General features: G+C 47.2%; 11 protein-coding genes across 11 annotated transcripts, besides 13 other annotated features; all 11 read left to right on the forward strand.

The window, feature by feature from the left end:
- Positions 1-18,632: part of a sequence feature (sequence corresponds to BAC RPCI93-11J15) that runs on past both edges of the window.
- Positions 14-34: a sequence feature (AT_rich).
- Positions 342-1,247, forward strand: Tb927.8.5860 (50S ribosomal protein L17, putative; the record flags this gene model as incomplete). Its single annotated transcript, XM_842323.1, has 1 exon — positions 342-1,247. One exon carries the CDS (start codon positions 342-344, stop codon positions 1,245-1,247), a length of 906 nt encoding a protein of 301 aa, XP_847416.1.
- Positions 1,596-1,616: a microsatellite.
- Tb927.8.5870 (hypothetical protein, conserved) lies at positions 1,818-2,192 on the forward strand (the record flags this gene model as incomplete). Its single annotated transcript, XM_842324.1, has 1 exon — positions 1,818-2,192. One exon carries the CDS (start codon positions 1,818-1,820, stop codon positions 2,190-2,192), a length of 375 nt encoding a protein of 124 aa, XP_847417.1.
- Positions 2,367-2,420: a sequence feature (CT-rich).
- Positions 2,674-2,762: a sequence feature (T-rich).
- Positions 3,075-3,120: a sequence feature (T-rich).
- Tb927.8.5880 (eukaryotic translation initiation factor 1A, putative) lies at positions 3,477-3,995 on the forward strand (the record flags this gene model as incomplete). Its single annotated transcript, XM_842325.1, has 1 exon — positions 3,477-3,995. The coding sequence occupies one exon, from the start codon at positions 3,477-3,479 to the stop codon at positions 3,993-3,995; it is 519 nt and encodes a 172-aa protein (XP_847418.1).
- Positions 3,894-3,930: a microsatellite.
- Positions 4,016-4,083: a sequence feature (A-rich).
- Positions 4,488-4,514: a microsatellite.
- Positions 4,648-4,678: a microsatellite.
- Positions 5,082-5,115: a microsatellite.
- On the forward strand, positions 5,368-6,042 carry Tb927.8.5890 (hypothetical protein, conserved; the record flags this gene model as incomplete). The annotated part of the gene is made up of 1 exon (XM_842326.1): positions 5,368-6,042. The coding sequence occupies one exon, from the start codon at positions 5,368-5,370 to the stop codon at positions 6,040-6,042; it is 675 nt and encodes a 224-aa protein (XP_847419.1).
- On the forward strand, positions 6,318-6,707 carry Tb927.8.5900 (hypothetical protein, conserved; the record flags this gene model as incomplete). Its single annotated transcript, XM_842327.1, has 1 exon — positions 6,318-6,707. One exon carries the CDS (start codon positions 6,318-6,320, stop codon positions 6,705-6,707), a length of 390 nt encoding a protein of 129 aa, XP_847420.1.
- Tb927.8.5910 (hypothetical protein) lies at positions 7,247-8,161 on the forward strand (the record flags this gene model as incomplete). Its single annotated transcript, XM_842328.1, has 1 exon — positions 7,247-8,161. One exon carries the CDS (start codon positions 7,247-7,249, stop codon positions 8,159-8,161), a length of 915 nt encoding a protein of 304 aa, XP_847421.1.
- On the forward strand, positions 8,737-9,336 carry Tb927.8.5920 (hypothetical protein; the record flags this gene model as incomplete). The annotated part of the gene is made up of 1 exon (XM_842329.1): positions 8,737-9,336. The coding sequence occupies one exon, from the start codon at positions 8,737-8,739 to the stop codon at positions 9,334-9,336; it is 600 nt and encodes a 199-aa protein (XP_847422.1).
- Positions 8,844-8,871: a sequence feature (GC_rich).
- Tb927.8.5930 (hypothetical protein) lies at positions 10,258-10,773 on the forward strand (the record flags this gene model as incomplete). The annotated part of the gene is made up of 1 exon (XM_842330.1): positions 10,258-10,773. One exon carries the CDS (start codon positions 10,258-10,260, stop codon positions 10,771-10,773), a length of 516 nt encoding a protein of 171 aa, XP_847423.1.
- Tb927.8.5940 (hypothetical protein, conserved) lies at positions 13,499-14,917 on the forward strand (the record flags this gene model as incomplete). Its single annotated transcript, XM_842331.1, has 1 exon — positions 13,499-14,917. One exon carries the CDS (start codon positions 13,499-13,501, stop codon positions 14,915-14,917), a length of 1,419 nt encoding a protein of 472 aa, XP_847424.1.
- Positions 16,544-17,599, forward strand: Tb927.8.5950 (protein kinase, putative; the record flags this gene model as incomplete). Its single annotated transcript, XM_842332.1, has 1 exon — positions 16,544-17,599. One exon carries the CDS (start codon positions 16,544-16,546, stop codon positions 17,597-17,599), a length of 1,056 nt encoding a protein of 351 aa, XP_847425.1.
- Positions 17,796-17,840: a microsatellite.
- Tb927.8.5960 (hypothetical protein, conserved) lies at positions 17,966-18,463 on the forward strand (the record flags this gene model as incomplete). The annotated part of the gene is made up of 1 exon (XM_842333.1): positions 17,966-18,463. One exon carries the CDS (start codon positions 17,966-17,968, stop codon positions 18,461-18,463), a length of 498 nt encoding a protein of 165 aa, XP_847426.1.

Here is an 18,632-nt window from a genome sequence, read left to right on the forward strand (position 1 = left end):
TCCGATCGATTTGTTATATATATATATATATATTCTTATCGTATTTCTTCCCCTACCTCCCCCGCACGCAGGGTTTTTGCCTGCCTGCTCTGCGAAACCACCTTGAGTGGTGAGTGAAGTGTGAATTAACATATTTTTTATTTTGCATCTGATCGTTGGTGTTCAGTTACTTGTTTCGCCGATGTACGTGGACGCTTCTCGAAGAGACGACGCCGCGTCGGGCTGATCGTAGTGCTCCTATTTAGTATTTCGCCCTTTCACTCCCATTTTACGCCCGTTGCTCGTCCTGTTTGCACCCAATCCTATGGTCTCCTTTTGTTATTCCACCTTCATTTAGTACAATGCTGAGGATTACGCTCCTAGTAGTTGGTAGGGCGCCACCAGTTATTGGATGCACGCGCAAGGCCCGTTACGCTGGTATTGACGACAACCCCACAATTACCTACAAGCCGTGGGACACGACGGAGCCCCTCATGGCGGATTACGGCTGGACAAGAGGGAAGTTGCCAAAGTTTCGCGCCCGCAGCCCTTTCCACCGGCAACAAATCGCCCGTCGCATGGTCACAGAAATGATTCGAAAGGATTACTGCATTGTTGGAGGCGCACGTGCCCCAGCGCTGCGAATTTTAGCAGACCACGTGGTGGAACTCGCGAAGGCGGGCGACACGGACTCGCGGCAGCAGCTTGCATATTTTCTGCATGACCCCCTGATGGTGGATAAGGCCTTTGATGAATACCCGCGTCGGTTCAAGGATATGAACGCGAAATATGCCATGATGACGCGCCTCAAGAGTCGCCGCCGTACCGACGCAGTGGCCATGTATTTCGTCGAGTACAAGAACCGGGATATGAGTGACAATCACAAGGGCGAAGACTACAGCGCAGGACCGGAGCGTTTTTTCCTCCCACCACGTATTGTGGAAACGGAAAAGGGCATTCAGCGTCCACCGCACATGCAAATGGCATTTGATCGTTGGGCAAGCAAATTCAAAACAGAAGAGTTTCACCATTGGTGGCGTCTCCGCCACGCGAAGCTGCGGTACTGGGGTGTGCGGAATGTGCCGCATCCAAGCGATGTTGATCCTCTATGGACAGAGAAGGAGGAAGAGGAATGGCATAACGAAATGCTTGCAAACACGGGGGAATATGAAGACTTGGATCTTGACGATGAAAGCTACACAGCGGCGGGTGAGGGTGGGGAGCCGTCCCCCGCCGGTGATGGTCCGCAGCCACAGCGAGTCGGATGAAAAATGCAGTTGTTTGGAAAGCGTTTCATCTGATTGAGCCTGGCCGCGATGAAGAGCATCGGTAACTGAAGTGAATTGGGATTATGTGGAATCTTCTGCGCGTCGTAGACGATTTCTTACGTCTCTCTGCTATCGTTCTCTACATTTTCTTTTTTTGTTCGCGTACGCAACGTGCCTTCGTAACATCGTCTTCAACTTCCCTACTTGCGAAAGTGTGGACAATGCCCTGTCTTTACTTCATTAGCTCTCTTTGTTTTAGTGTAGAGGCGGGAAAGGAGGAGAGAGTTTAAGTTTGTTGCCGGTGGAACCAGGTGAGTAGTAGTCATTTAGAGAAAAGGGTTTGCCGGAATATATATATATATATATATAAGCAAATTAGGCTCACAGTGGTAGAACTCCACTGCCGTTGAACAGGCGACAACGTTTGCCTGTTTTTTTGTAACCGCCTCTACAACTGGTGAGTGTCCCTCCCACTCCGACGGCCTGCATTTGATTGGGTAAACGCACCCAACGGTTATTGATACGAAGAAGGAAACAAAGGCAAAAGCGAAGAGAAAATAAAGAAAAACGATGTCACCATGGAAAAAGGAGGAGGAAGTGTGCGGAAAACCTACACAATATAATCTACAAACCTGTGAATACAATTGGCGGTCACTTCCAGATACGCACTTTACATTTGAGGCTCAGAATAGGCGCCGAAGACACATCGGTATTCTTCCCGGGTTGCAAGGAACTGAGAAATACGAGGCCCGAAAGATTCCGCCGATGGAATCACCACGCGCTGATCCATCACCCCCTGTATGGGACGCCAGACCACCAGCGCTGCCGCTGCAACCGTTATCACAACCCACTCTCAACATTCTTCCATGGTCACATGAGGGTTTACGCCAAATGATTATGGCAAACAATATGGAAGCGCAGCACTCGTACCTGCGTGGAGTGTAGTGTAGTGGAAATTAGTAGGTGAAGAAGGGGGTCAATGATCCCCTACGTTAATGTATTGAAAATTGTCATGCTCAGAAGTACTATTACACAACTTTGACTATTTTTGGAAGACCGGAGCGGCTCCTCTATACACCTCTGGGGCAAGCGAGTGTGGTGCCGCCGGTGTGTTTCAAGTTTCTTTTTGTCGGTGTTTTGTTCTTTCTTCTTTTTCTTCTTTTTTCTTTTTTTGCTGCCGTTCACGTGGCAATCTTTTTAAATGTGGAGTATGTGGGGCTTATGGAGTGGCCAGGGTGTACCACCTAAAGAAATTACGTAATCATCTACCTTAGAATAAACGACGGGAAGACGAGTGCTGTGGCATGCTTAAAAGCCTCGAGTTCGTTCTTCTGCGTTCAAACATACACATACTCTGCGTAATTACATGCCATGGAAGCAGCATGTGCCCTCAAGATGGTTTGGTGCTAGACCATGTGCTGTTGGATTTTGTTTTGGTTGTTATGTTTTTTTTCTTTTTCTTTTTCTTTTGCTCCTCTCCTCTCCTCTTCGCCTTCCGTTTTGTTTTTAATTTTTCGTCCCTTGTACGCGGCTGCACGCTCCTTTAGTTAACAGTTTTCGTGTTGTCTCCTTGAGGCGTTTTACACAGATATTTCGTTTTTGTTCGTTTGTAATCATCTTATTCTCGCTGGTGAGCAACTTCCCGTGCTTTCAACGTGCATGAGTTTTTTTTTGTTTTTTTTTTGTGTGTGTGGGGAGGGCCCTGTTTATGTGCAAAATAAATAAGTATCATGAGGGGATCTTTCTCTTACATTTTGGATGACTGGCATAATAAACACACGCGTGGCGCAATTGTTGCCAGTTGGAAGGACCGTGAATAAAATGTATTTTGCTTTTCTGTTGTCTTTTTTTTTCTTTTTTTTTAATCTCTTTTATACCTAACTTGACGCCAGTTGTTACGCCAAATCTGTAACACGGAAACAAAAGAAATGTGTTTGTATGCGGTTTGGGTTTTCTTTTTTTCTTCTTTTTCTCTTTTTTTGGAAAAAAAAATGAGGGACAAACTGTTCGGTGCAGGTAAGTTCAATAACCCTTTTGCTCGTGCAGTCACGTTGCCCTTCCCCTTTTTATTTTTACCTCCCTCAATTTCATTCATTTCTCTTCCGTTTGTTTCTTTTACGTCCCACTCACATTTATTGTTTCACAAAAGAGAAGGAAGGAAGAGTTCCAACTCACTTTTTTTTTACGCTTAACTTTTAATCCCCACAACTACTAAATAATCCCGCCAAGATGCCCAAGAATATGGGAAAGGGCGGCAAGTCCTTTAAAGCCGGTAACGCGAAGGGAATCATGCAAAACCAAAAGCGTGAGATCGTTTTGGCTAACCCTGACGAAAATGAGGAATATGCGCAGGTGAAGAAACCTCTCGGTAATCTTCGACTTGAGCTGCAGTTAGCCGACGGTAGCAAAGTTATTGGTGTCATTCGAGGGGCGATGGTCCGCAAGGTTTGGATTGGTCAAGGTGATGTCGTGTTGGTTTCGAAGCGGGAGTTCAACGAAAATGATGTTGTTGATGTTATTCACCGTTACACGCCGCAGGAGGTGCGAAAACTTGTTAAGAAGGAAATTATCCCTCGTGACTTCCGCTCAGCAGACGAGCGCGACGCCAACAACGCCCACTCCGATTATGTGTTCGTGGCTGAGAATGACGAGGACGACGATGATGATGATGACGACGACGACGCCAAAGTCATCGACCGCCATAAGGTCGTCTTGGATGACCCGCTGGCAAACTTTGACGACCTCTGACAACCGTGGGGAAGGAGGGGAAGAAAAGAAAAAGAAAAAAAAGAAGTAATAAAAACAACAACAACAAAAAAAAAAAAGAAAAGAGAAATGTGACTATTTGTGAGCTCCCTCCCTCTCTCTCGGGCGATGACGGTGCCATCAGTTAGGCGCGCTATACAAGAGTGCATATTTTGAGCTTCTCACTACTTGCTCACACTATACGACTTCACTTCAGCAAACTGCTTCTCACATCTCCCTCTTTTTTTTTATTTCTTTCAAACCTCGCCATTCGGCGCCACTCCAATATGTGGGTAGTTTTCAGCATAGGTTTTTTTGTTAACCGTAAAATAGATTAAACAAGGGAAGGTGTGGAATAAAAGATGCAAGTGCGAATGGAGGAGAGGGGATGAAGTTCGATACATGTGGATATCAGACGCTTGAAGAGTAAGTGGACCGTAACTAAGCAACGACAGTAGTTAAAAGTAGCTAATCAAGTATCCCCAAATACTGCAAAATAAAAATAGTAATAATAATAATAATGTGTGCTCCGCTGTGTTTACATGTTAGAAGTGTATGAAGTCGAGATGCGCTGGTATGTGACATTCATCTATCGATGGTAGCATTTGCCTTTCACGTACATTATCACAAACTTCCCCCTGTTAATTACCTTTCGTTGTTTTTGTTTTTGTTTTTTTTTTGTTTTTCTCCTGCGCATGACTGTATTACCTCATGTAACCACGCTGGTTCTTCTCATGTCGTTGTTATGTTGGTCGTAAGTCTTCGATGATGATGATGTCAAATGTCTTTGGTACACAAACACGCAGGGAACCGCAACGCTCTGTTGGGCAATTCCATGTTACAGACAGTGGAAATGCTAAGTCGCCACAGTCACTCACTTTGAGTTTTTAGTCACCGCTATTGAAACTACATGATATTTCGCAAAAAGAACGAGTGTAGCACGTGCCTTCATTTCCCATGGAGATAGGAGTCGGACATTCCACTCAATGAGGGCCTTGAAGGGTTAGGGTTATGGGAGCGTTAAGGCTTGTTTTTGAAATATTATTAACCTGTCACGCACTACTGAGCCAGCGTGTGCACTCGCATAACATATATATATATATATATATATATATATATATATTAATTATTTGTTCAGCCCTAGTTACTTGTCGTCCACATGCTTTCCCTCCCCATCCTACCCAAGAGCAGCTAACTGCCGTGGGTGGAATTGGTGAGTACCGTCAAACTGTTTGGTGTAATATTTCGTCTACATACCTGAGTATCCACGCTCTCCTTTTTTTTTTTTTGGTTGCGCTCTCACGACAATGCAAATACGCATCAAAAATAATAATAATAACGTGACAGACAATACCGGTACTGTTTCGCTAACGCGATGACCACAGCCGGTCAGTCTGATGCATTTACACGAGTATCATTACATAGTGTAACCGCGCTCGGTAAGTGCCCTGCGCCATTTAGTGACCCAATCGCCGTGAAGGTCGTGCTCGAGGTATTTGGCTGCCCACCAAAGCACTCGATAGATGTAAAATTCACGTGGAAGCCAATATGGGACTTTCCAGTGGATCAAGTGCTTGATGAATTTGAGGTTGGCCCACTCGCCACTGTTGGAAAGCACGAATTAGTGTTACACAGTGATCCTCCGGATGTTGCGAAAATACCGGATCCCACAGGGCCCACGGCACTCACAATCGCTTTTACCTATAGGGGAAAACAATTCCTGCACATTGGTTACAACGCGGTTGTACTTTGTGAAGGAGAAATGCCTGATGTGTTTGAGGATGCGGCGATGTTGAGCCGACAGCTGACGCAATGCTTCAAAAAGGAGACCACCATCGCGTGGGATGAGGACCACGAAGATGTGGAGGAGAAAACAGTTATTAACGGTAAAGATAATGATATTAGCGATGTTAAGGAAAAAGATCACAATGGCCACGCGGCATATGATGACGAAGCCAAGGTACCCGAAGGGGTTTCCCCAACGAAAAAAAAAGCTAGGTGTGAAGGGAGCCTGTCACAAGAAGGAGAGAAAGAAAAGCACCACCGTTAAATCGTTGTTTTGAAACAATGCAATGTTCTGGTTCTTTTCTTTTGTTTTTTTTTTTAAAATTCTGTCCGAGTGCTGGTCGTTGAGTATTTGTTTTCCTGGGGTTGGGCGTGAGAGTTTCAAGTAGATAGCGCCGCTAATGTTGGATGTTTTTCTTTTTTTTTCCCCCTCCATCTTTTCCTTTCGCCTTTTATCACTAAACCCCACCCCCCCCCCTCCCTGCACACGTTCGGTGGAAACGACGTTTCTTTCGACGAAGAGAGCCCTCGACGATGTTGATGGTTGTCGGACCTGATGATTCCACATTGTTTGAGTGCGAAAAATTTAGTGATAACGATAGCGTGAATATGTCACACCAACTGACTCTTTATGCCTCAATGGACCTTCTCGACGATGCCTTGTGGAAAACAGGCGACTTTTTTCTTCCCTCCATCGACAAACCGCTGGATGGAAAGTACTCCGTTTCCGCATATGTTGGCTTTGCGCCGATTAAACTGCTGCTCATGAAAGAACACGAGTCCGACAAGGAGACACGACTATTCCTTAGCGAAGCCTACGGATTGTGTGTGCGATATCTGATGAATCCCTTTTCATCCCTCAAGACACCTGTCCGTGCAGTTCTTGCGGAGAACCTTAGACGTTTATACCAACGCTTCTCCCCCTGTTAGTCCACGCTCAGCGATGTGAGCACAAAATGGCGTAGGGGTGCTGGAGGAATTTTGGGAAGGCCTTTCATCCGCGTGCACATGAACTTATTGCCGAGCTAAAGGTGCTAGTTATGTTGAAACGACTGGTACAGCCACGAATAGCAGAGACTCTGTGGAAAGTTTCTATACTTCAACCTCTGTACTGAAAAAAAAAAATCTTTAAAAAAAAACTCCCTCGGCATTGGGGGTGGTGCAGCTTCCGCCTCACATCAGCTCTGTTCCCAGTTACATCGCTTTCGTTACTGGCGAGATTTTTTTTTTCTAAGAAAGAATCCTTTATTCATCCTGATACCTCACGCCGCGCGTTAACGCCAGTTGCTTGAAGTCGTTTGACGACTCGCCACTTCGTTGGAGAATAGCTCTACACTAAATGTGAAACGACTGTTGTCATTGTTTTTCGCCCTCAACTTGTTCCTCATCCCTCCCCGTTCATTCACTTCCTCCTGATATCATCTTTTATAAATTACAGAGGCCCTTCTGGTTGTAGTGCAGAAGGCAATATGCTTCCCGTGTCCTGCGCGCTCACTGCCTTCGTGTTCACATACGTGTCGGCGCTGGATGCGATGGTCGCAACCTCGCAACTCACTGGAGGTCAGCACCGGAGGGAAGTTGTTAAGAGCAACTGCACCAAAGCGCTAAAGTTGGCTCAGCTCAGCAAAAGCGCGGTTGCGTTAAGCGGCAAAGCTTCAGCGCTTGCATCAGCTGCGAATGAGGTGTGGACAAGAACCGATGCCATAAAACAAAGTGGCGAGGAAACCCTTCAGGATGCTAATGATAACGCACAAATCATAGCCCACCACAACGTCGGCGGTCGAGGGGGTGGAGAACGCGCATATGCCGCTTTTCTTCGTGTGGATGCGGCTTTTGAGGAACTTCGAGGTGCCGTGAAGAATGTGTGGCTGCTCAAACAAAAAACGGTGAAGCATGCCTTAGCAGCGGAACAAAGGGCAAACGTGACACAAGAAAGAGCTCATGCCTCACTGTCAACTGCCTTGTCACATATAAAAGCAACCACCACAGGTGGAGCAGATCCAGAGGAGGGCCAGCTCGCGAATAATTGCTTGAAGGAAGTCGATCTGCTTCTTTCCAAAAATACAACGACGGTAATTGCGGCATCTGAATTCGAAGCCGATAAAATTTTTAAAAATTGCTACCCAGAAGTAGTAAATGCTTTCGTGGAGACTGATGGGTTACTGAATAATGCCACTGAGGCGAAAGAACGGCTTGACGCAGCCGAAAATGAGGCTCGCGTGAAGGCAAAGAAAGTACGGGACGCAGCACGGGACGCAGAGGTGCTGGCTGCGGGGGGAAACAAATCATCGAACCAATGTAACCTTGTCTGGAGGTTGGGGTTTATGTTGTTTGTGGTGGTTTGTTTCACAACACTGGGATTAGAGTCAGAGGAAACCGCCTGAAGGAGGCGCATAACGCAATTGTGTGTCGCGGGAAAAAAAAAGGCCCTTCATATATACGTTTCTTGTTGTTTTCGGTCGTCTTTCTGCTTTCAGTTTATCTGAAAGAGGATCTGAAATATCCACGGGAGAGTGGCAATGTGCGCGAGAACTGCGCATATCATCGTTATAGCTGCCGCTGGTTATGTTTGTCATCGGTGCATTTTGTTTTTTTTTTTCTCTCCTCCCTTGGCTCCCTTTCCTGAGAGCATAGCATTTTGATAATGGTACAACAACGGAGGTGGAAGCAGTTTCGTTCTGCTATCGTCGTCAGATGCGTGCTCTAAATAAGTCACTTTTTTAAAAAAAAAACACGAGTCTCTTATGAGTCGTTCTTGCTTCAGGCTTTCCTCTCCTTGAACTTTCTTCTCCGGTTTCTTCTCCTGCTTTTTCTGCATTCATAGACGGATCTCCACACCGAGGTATCAAATGGCCAATCGCTGCGGAAAGGTTGTGCTGGTGATAATTCCTTGGGCATCAGCGTTTGCACTTTATCCCCTACCGTATGCGGTGCATTTGGCCTCGCCGGCCGGGCAGTTATGGTCATGTTCGCCTGCGTTCTCCATATCAGCATTGCTGCCTCCCACCGACGGTTCTCCGGGGCTGCCGCACGGCAAACCGCCTTCGACCATTTCATTTATATCATCGCCCGCCGCCCCCCTCCCCCCCCCCCCACACACACGCACACACACAGACAGAAATTATGGATTCGGCAGAGTCCTGACGTGGGCCTTGGTTCGCGCCACCGTCGCTACAGTTCCCACTGCTCGCTAGCACTAATGATAGGCGCCGCCCGTTTCCGTTTGGGTTCGGGAGCTCCTTCTCCGATGGCATCACTATGGTTGGATCCCGTTTCATTATTCGCGCGTTCTAGCGAATTTGAAGCTTGCACAACGCTGCCTTCGGCCCCATCCGAGAGGGCGGGCAAAGCGGGGCACACATCCGCGTGCGTTCACCCAACCCCCTCCACCGCAGGCTGGTTTTCCTTGATCCGCTCGCCTTGTCGGTCTCGGTGCTTTCTCCCCCTGCCGCCTCTTCCATTCCATGCCGAAAACGAGAAACCGCGCGGGGGTTGGGTCACATTGTCATTTGGTGTCTCCCCAAGGGTTTCCGACGCCCCAACAAATACCCACCGGTGAGGTCCCCGCGGTTCCCCCTTCCTTTTCCGTCCCATCCCACCCCTTCGCGTTTCCCGTTATATCCGGCCCCGCCCCACACATCTCTTCGGCCCGACGTGCTCGCGTAACGTCGATATCGGGCGGTGTATGGGTGAATGGCTTCAAAGCATTCTTTTAGAGCTCTTCCTGGGCCCGAGTCATTTGACTTATGGTCGCCCTTTGCCGAGGGAAGGTCAAGTTAGACTAGGGACATACCGCCGGATCGCGGACCCTCTCTGCCCTGGTCGCGGGTATTGGCAGAGGCGGCCAACCCGTTGGCCAATCATTGCTTGATATTGCTTCCCTGTTTCTGCCCCTTCGTTATGGCAACAGCACAATGTGTATTCAACAGAGCGGCGGCTGAGGGGGAGGAGGGTTGTTCTACGGGATCACCCGCGTCCCTGGGCGGCGCCACTGCGGGTCGAAAAAGAGCAATTTCCTCCGACCGAGCGCGCTGCGTCCTCTTTGGCGCAGACCGAACGCCACCGAGAGGATTGGTTCTCTGCGTGTTGAACTCCAATCCAACATTGAAACCGATGTATTCCCCATGGCGTTTCTGCCCCGTGACGTCCGAAAAATCGTCCACGGTGAAGGCCGCTTTCGGCTATGGGAAAAGGTTTCCCTTGCCTGATATTTTGTCCCTCATTCCTTTCCATACCGCACTGACCAAACACAAGTCGTCCCGAAACGATCGCATTTCTTTTGAAAAGTGTAACGCCTTCCCTCGTAGTAGGCGAGTGATTTCATCCCCTCTCCGGGTTCGAAGGGTCTTAAGGCTCCTCGAGGGCCGCAAAGACCCCGCGAAATACAACCGCCGAAGATTTTTCTGGGCAGCTCGGGCACTTTTTTTTTCGTAGCGGCGCGTTCCACCCCTTCGCCATTCCCATACGTACTGCCTCCGCCATGTGGTTCCAAACCAAGCCTGTGTCTTACCATTCTCTCGATCACGCCCCCGTACGCTGTTCGCTTCGACGCACCGCCCGGGATGGGGAACCGAACGCCCGGAGCTCCTTTTTTGTGCGAAAGGTCAATGCTTTAAGGCTTCCGCATCACCGCACCGCGGTCCGCAGGGGCAAGCCAGCCCCTCCCTCGCCGATATTTACGAAACCGCTGATTTCATACAAAAGCACCAACACAAGCGATCGACGACCCGGGGAAGTTCCGACAACGGCGTTACGCCATCACCGTCGCGCCGTCGAAGCGCGCCGTCGGCGGCACCACAGGAAGAAACCGCCACCGAGGGGTTCGTTTCAGTCGAGCGACGGTGATGGCATAACACCGTTGTCGGATATTTCTTCCCCAAAGCCATTCAAAGGCATGTGGCACAGAGGCCCAAAACCAAAACATTTCCCCCCTACAAACACAACATATTGGCATTTAAAAAATTCCCCAGACCTCCCCGCGCATGTGGATTCGTAGAAGGTTGCCGCGCAGCGAGGGGCAGGGCGCTGCAGCCCTCTTGAGGGCCACCGGTGCTTCAAAAAAGTCCGCAGGGAAGAAAAAGGGTCGCGAGGCGTTCGGAAGACGCTTTGCGGACAACACGGCATTGGCACCGTGCGGCACCTCCTTCCAAGCGAACCTCTCCGCTCACCCGCCAGAGCTCAGGCGCTCGGTCCCCACAGCACCTTCAACGCTGCGGACTGCCCGGCGTGTGTCGCGCTCGCTTCCCAAGCGCGCAAAATCGCGCAAACACGTCGAGCCCTCCAACCATCGAAATTCGATGATGTGACATGTATCCTTCTCCATTTCTTCCCAAGACCCCGTTCCAGCCCACGTCTCCAATGAGACTCTGACCATATGGGGCAGAAGGGCGGGCCGGGGCGGAAATGCAAGAGGAGGGGGCTTGAGGTCGCTTCCATCAAAAAAGAGGGGAGAGTCATCGCGTGGCACCCGCGCTCCGTGATGTGCTTTGTTGTGGCGGTTGGATCGTACTTGGAACTACGTTCTTTGCTCCTGGAAGGGTGCATTGGGGCGGCGATCGCATGGCGGAGTCAGCCCGTTCCACTTTGTAGACGTGGTGCAGCCGTAATACGGGGTGCATTTCTGCACCCGAGGGAGACCGGTTTATATGAGGAGGTGCGGACGGGAATGTGGTCGTGAAGTAGGTAGCCTGCAGCCGCGCCCCATCCTTTTTGCTCTCTTTTTTTCTTTAAGGGGAAAAAGAGGACCAATGAAATGGGGGTTGCGGTTGTTGAGAAGAGAAGGGGAGGGGTTCTGTGCCGTACTATTTCAAATAGCAACCCCCAACACCTTTCAGTTATTTTTCTCAACCCGTGACAGACACCAGCAGATGCCACACTAAATTTAGTGATTCAACGCTCTCGACTTTCGTGCCTCTGCGGCCTCAATGAACTTATTAAGTTAAACTTACTGGTGATGACTTTCAACCGTTAACGCAACGAGTCTTCTGACTACGCAGTGGCGTTGTTTTTCAAATAAATCCCCGCGTGCTGTAGCTGAATGTGTTCAAGGGCCGCCGTTTGCCTCGGTGAGGCTCTTTTTTGATAAGGTTTGCACATGCAATGTTTTACGTGCCGTTGGAAAAAGTTGCTGACCCAGCGAGTATATATTTACGTAATATTCCGCTGTGTGTCTTGGCTTTGGAAACTCCGGTGATTCAAACAAACGTGAGTACATGCGTCGATTGTGTTGGGTGTGTGTATGCATTTGGTACTTAGCCTCTGCGTTTCTTCAGTATGGACAAATGAAAACTTACCTCCGCGGCCTGCCACACGGTTGCGGGGAAAGGCGAATATTCGCGATCGATGTCGCTGACGTGCACAGTTTTTGCACTGGTGTATAGTGAATTCAGTGCGCCGTGTTTCTGATTCAAAATTTGTAGGGGACGAACCGCATCGCTACCACTGGATTTGAAATGTCATGGGTGAAGTTTTAGAGATAGAAGTGTTAAACTTTTTTCTCCATTGGGAGGCACGTAGATGTGTGTCGGGAAGATCGGGGGAAGGGGAGTACGTGAGGTTAATGTCAGTGATCTGGTGGGTGGTCTTGGTGATGCGGAAGCTGCAAGGATCCCACACGAGATATGCACATACCTGACGAACTCACAAGAAAGCGAATGAAAAGAATTGGTCTTGAGCCTCCGCGGTGGTCTCGCGGGTGCATCACCAATGAGGAGGAAGCAATGCATCCACGGAAGGGATTTACTTGAGTAATCTGGAAAAAACCCCGATGTGCATTAAAAACTTATCGGTCTTATGAAAATGTAGGGTTTGTATCTGTGGTTTCTCCCGGTATTTCCACTTAAATGCTACGGAAGCTACGGAGCAGCAGCGTAGTTACATCTTAATAGCTGACATAAGAGCTAAACCCCAAACACGGTGTGATCCCAGGGTGGAACGTTACTACTCTTTAAGGTATGAACGAAAAGAAAATGACATTTCACACAGCAGCTCTTCCCGCCGAGTTGAAACGCCATTGCCGTTATCTTCTTAAATTTATTTTTTTGTTTTTTCTTCGGCATACACGATGTGGAATATCAGGAAAAAAAAAGTGTGTATTTCTTTTATTTTTTTTGTTCGGAATGCGTGGTGTAGGTGTGGGTACTAAGGGACGTTGTACGGTACGACTGTGGATGTTGACGAACGGTCTTTACGCATATGTTGTCATCGTTTGAATATTTCCTGACTCTTTGTTTGGTGTTCCTCCCTTTCCATAGCTATGAATAAGGTGTGCTGAAGAGAAGGTATTTCTCTTTACGGGGCAATCGGCGTACTGTAACAACCGCAGTCCCATAATCAGGGAGGCTTCGTTTTACATGGGAGTGTTAGAGCAGTAAAAAAGAATATATCGTATGGAGTCCCTCTCTACTATCGATTTTTTTTCTTTGACTTCTATAACTTTGATTTTTTTTTCGTCACCGAGAACTGCGGTGGAAGGTGGGAAATATGAAGTGAAAGAGGCAGCTCGTTGCGGGGTGCGTTTCTAGTTTTTGTTTTATTTTCTACGCAAATAACACTCCGACTGTTTGTTCATTTATCTTTTAGTGAGCTGTTGCATGCAAAACAGGCTCCGGTAACGAAATGTGATGGTACCCGGTGACGTGCTTAAAAAAAAAAGATAATTTTTACGTTGTACCTGCCATTTCTTCCTAGCCTCTTCACTGTGTTTTCCAGTGCACTTAGAAATGGACAAAGCAAGGCCGTTTGAGTATGTTTACAGGCTGACTGCGAATACGATAGAGGAGTTGAGTTACGGTGAAGCTGTATATGATCGACAGGTGCTCCTGAATGAGTCTTGGCGTTCCTATGCCACGCGGAAAGGCCGACTTGATGAGCTAGAGAGAGAACGTGTCAAGTGGATCACGCGAACATGGGAAGAAGAAGAAGAAGTTAGGGTCCGACAACGCGAGGTACTTGATAGAGCAGAAGCCGAAGGTGAGAAGGAAATTGCCAGAAGGGAGGAAAAATTGAGGCAAAGGAAGCAGCAGTCAAATAAAATGGTTGAACATCTAATGGCGCATGAGGAGCGGCTGCACTCCAGTAGGATACCTTGCCGTCATAACCTGTTCGTTGACTTTGACGACTTTCAGCAACTGAAGTTCAATCTAGAGAGAAATGTTGTCTCTACAGCGGAGAATTTTTTGAGAGTTATTTCTTGTATTGGTGAAGAGGGTTTGTTTGAGGGGTTGCTTATAATGGGAGAATATGACAATCTATATCATTCTATGAGGTTGGCCGATAGACTACGGCGGGAGGAAGAAGAGCGTCGAAGACTAGAGGAAGAGAGATTGCGCGCAATCGAAGAGCAGAAAAGACTTGAAGAAATGCGCCAGAGGGAACTTGAAGAGGCTGAGCGGTTGAGAAAGGAGGCAATGGATCAAGCCAAACTGATTGAGCGGAAACGACGCGAAGAGGAACGTCGTGCAAGAGCAAGGGCAACCAGGGAAAAGTCAAAACAACGAGCTTCGCATGAGAACCAGGCGCAGGAGGTATCCCTAGAGCAGACGGCGACCATCACCGATGCTCCGAGATTAGCTGAAAATTCTTTGATCGACGAAGTCAAGCCTGTTGGAGAGTGCAGTGATTCTCGAATACCCGAAGGAGAAAACATAACAGATATGATCAGCAGTGGGTGTTCCATGTTAACAGCAGCTGGTGACGTTTGCTGTGTTTTAAGTGTTGACAAAGAGCTGATGAAGTCAACATGTGTTTGCCAGAATGGCATTTGGGGAGAAGCGGCTCTTGAGGGTAGCGTATCAAATATGTTGGGCTGGGAAGTTGGTGATGAGACGTCGTTGATTTTTGCGTCTGAGAAACTTTACAGGCCCTTTCCCGACTCCCTTGATGATTATTGTCTTCTGTGTGTGGAAGAACTTCGTGGCAGTGATTTCGGAAATTTCTGTACCTCACTTGATTCATCTTCATCACTCAATGAATCGCTGATTATGCTTCCCCTCCAAACCCCAGACTCTGAGGTGCCTCGCTATGTTTTCGTCATTTGCCGGCAAAGCGGTGATTTGTTCGATCGGAAAGAACTAGAGACAGCTGCCAAAATAGTCTGGGAGCTCGGTAAGGCGATCCCTTCCCCTCACGGAGGTAGCTGAGCGACTTTTCCTCTTTTTTTTACTATGCAGTGGTGAAGCATCCTTTGAACTTGCTGTTTTAATATGTAACTGCTATTGTTTGACAGAATGTTCGTTGGAAAGCTTCAATTGTGATCTGAGCGATTTTCTTTTTTTAAAAAAAAGAGGGCTTCTTCATTGGTAAGATTCCTTGTGATCATGTGAGGGTTCGGAGCAATGCATCTGTGCATCCCCTGCTACTGGTATTATCATCGTTAGTGATGTGTTAGCTTACGCCTTTACTGTAGTGGAGTGCCAGTTGTAAAAAAAATTATTTACATATGGAAGTGGTGGCTTTTGATGTCGTTATTTGGATCGTCAAGAACTTAGAACCTTTCGTCTTTACAAGGAAAGAACAAAACTGTTGTACGTTCTAGCGTTGATAACCGTGCAAGGGTGTGCTAAGTTGTGACGGCGCTTCATTTCCTATTTCTCTTTTCTTTGGTGGTTTTTGTTAGAGTCCTTCGGTCGGGAATACAGTGAGAACAAGACCGCTCCGTTTGGGCGTCTTATTTGTTTGAGTTCCACTGTCTTCCGTTTTACACTTGTGTTCCGGAAAATGAGAATAGCGACCATGCGTAAAATGTGACGATGCGGAAGAAAAGGGTGGTTCTGCTTTACCGTTTTTTTTTATTTGTACCTGTTTTTCTTGTCCGTAGTGCTTCTCAGAAACTGAAGTATAACGGCGGAGGAGAGCATCGGGATGCAGAATATTTTCATGCATAGTGGACCATCGAAAGTACACGTTCAATTGCTTTCTTTGTTCAGTCTCTGCTATGGGATCAAAGACACGATGTGGGGTTGAAGGAAGCATGTGAACAGTGTCGTTGTGTATTCTTAGGCTCTGTTTTATGACTCATGAAGGTGAAATAAACTGGGGAGGATTCTCTGATACTTTTTTTATTTTTATGTCAGAGGGGTGCATGTGTGCATGGGGAGCAATTACTTTTTTAAAAGAAAAATGTGTGGTGGGAGTCCAATATTGTGTTTTCAGGGTACCACATTTTCCCCGGTACAGGATGTTTTGTGCACCCCTTGTGTTTGCTTGAACTTTCGGTTGAGATATGTAGATTTCGTCGGGGAAGAGTGTGCATTCTCCTCGTGCTCGTGTATGCGTCGGTTTTACAGTACCGTTTGTTGGCATTAAAGGCATTGTTGAATGCGGTGAGCAGGTTTAGGCTAAGTAGGTGATGTATGTATTGCGAATATGGAATGGGACGTTGGGGGAACCCCCTTACCCTTTTTGTTTCCTTTCATTTTTCTGCAAAGTTCCTTTTCGATATGTGTATTTGGTCTGTAGATATACCGTTGAAATATTTTCACTTGTTGTTTCGGCATGAAGTTGGAGTCACCACACTTCGCAGCGGATACAAGCAGCATGGGTTGCCGTTTCTCTTGTTGGTATTTGACGGATTTTCACCAGCGCTTTTCTTCCTGCAATTAGGTGTTTCCACATTTGTTCTAACGACATGTGTCGCTTATTCCCACCTATTTGTGAAATCATACCCATATTAATGCCGTTTTTGTATTGTATTCCCTTCTCCTTTGGACTTACCTTTAACTGGTGGTTTAGTATTGTTCTTTTCAGAGAAAGATCTGTGGCCACACATGCCACCCAAACGACCCAAGTTGGAGAGTCTTTGCTTAACACCTTCTGAGAAGGCAGTATCGATAACGGACACTTTAACACTAGTTGTGAAAGGCGATGGTGGGGCTGAAGTGCGCGTGAAGGCGAGCGGCATCGCGTCAGCTTCACCCGCCACATCTGAAGCTGCCGATGTCAAGCTTGATCCATGTGTTGAAGTTGACAAAATAAAATTTGAGGATCTTCAGACGCGTCATGTTTTAGGTAAGGGGTCGCAGGGTAAGGTGAAACTTGTGCGCCACCGTCCGACAGGTAAAACGTATGCTCTGAAATATATCCACCTCGATGGTGACACTGATAATATGCGTGAAGCCCTCGAATCCGAGTTGAGACAGGTTAGGGCCGTGAGACACAGGAATGTTGTTACGTCATATGAGGCGTATTTTCGAGAAGGAAGGCTTTACATTGTGCTAGAATACATGGACGCTGGAAGCATGGCAGACATCTTGAAACGGCGGTCCAATCATTTTACGGAAGAAATGTTAGCCTACGTCGCTAGAGAGCTGCTTTATGGTGTTGAGCACCTTCATTCACTGAAAATGATACATCGTGACATCAAGCCTGTGAATGTTCTGGCGAACTCCTACGGTGAAGTTAAGATAGCAGATTTCGGTGTGGCAAAGAAGCTCTCCGATGGGGGTGAGGGGACGATGTCTGCACAAGGTTCAGTTATATATATGAGCCCTGAAAGGATTAATGGGGAATTATATTCCTTTAGCAGCGACATATGGAGTGTAGGACTGACGATAGCGGAGTGCGCACTGGGGGTATACCCCTTTACGTCCCTGAAGAACAATATTTTTGATCTACTCCAGGCTATTGCTACGCGAACCGCGTCAATTGACTGGAAATCGACCGGTCGCGAACATAGTGCTCAGCTTATTGATTTTGTAAACCACTGTCTTCTCCCTGCCGCCTCTCGGCCGTCAGCGAGGGAATTGCTACAGCATCCGTTGATTCAGGTAGCGGAGGGTGTAAGCGCTTCTGACGCAGGAAGATGGTTCACCACAGTATCCTGATTCATTTTCTATTCTGTAACGATATGTGAGGTTCATGCTATCTTATATCTGATGGTTTAACATTAGTGGTAAAAAAAAGTGTTAGGTACCATCGCAAAGCTCAATTTCCCCCGTGTTCGCTCTTTGCAACTTCTTTTGAATTTCCGCCTTGTTGCCCTCACGGTTCAAGATTTATGTAGCTATAAGTGCTTACCCCATATATATGCATATATATATATATATATATATATATATATATATAATTCTAGAGTTACTCGTAATATCTTTTTTGTATTGTACCTTTTTTCCTTAAATATTTTATTACTGTTATATGTAGCGGTCTGTACTTACCTTCCTCTGCATTGTGTTTTGTTTCGATGTAGTGGCATGCCCCCAAAGGATAACAGAAAAGTTACAAAGACAGAAAACGATTTTGCGGAGGAGGATCAGCAAATAAATGATGAAATTGTGAGAGCCAAGTTGCGGTTGGCAGCACTGGAGGCCGTTCATGCGGATCGTTTGGAGGAAATTGCGATGCTTAAGCGATCGCGCGATGATCTCTTGTCTACCTTTGAAAAGTGTGAGGGTGACGCAAACGCAGCAACTGAGGATAGACTTGATATTTTGACTGATTTTACGCGTCAGTACAAGAACGACGAAAAGTTTAAGATTGAAATTGCTACTAGGATGGATGCCACACTCAATCGCTTGGCAGAAGAGAAGTTGAAACTTGTCGAAGAACTAAAGAAGACGAAGACTGAGTTTGAAGAGGCTATTGCTCAGGTTAAGGCAGAGTGCGAGACCCTTTACTCCCGTATTGCTGACATGGAGAGAGAGTTCGATACGATAATGATGGAAACAAAATCTGGAGATTCGACCCAGTAGTTTATTTGAAATACATTTGACGACAAGCGCCCTTGTGTCAAGTCAATTCTTTGGCGAAGTGGTCTTCATCCTTTTGCCCGCGGTTGACATATTCACGTTTTAACGTAAAACACTCACGACTATATTGCTGACGTTTACTCCGTCGGTTCGCTATTCCCAGCCGCATCGC

This window comes from Trypanosoma brucei, chromosome 8, assembly GCF_000002445.2.
Source record: "Trypanosoma brucei brucei TREU927 chromosome 8, complete sequence".
Taxonomy (NCBI): domain Eukaryota; phylum Euglenozoa; class Kinetoplastea; order Trypanosomatida; family Trypanosomatidae; genus Trypanosoma; species Trypanosoma brucei.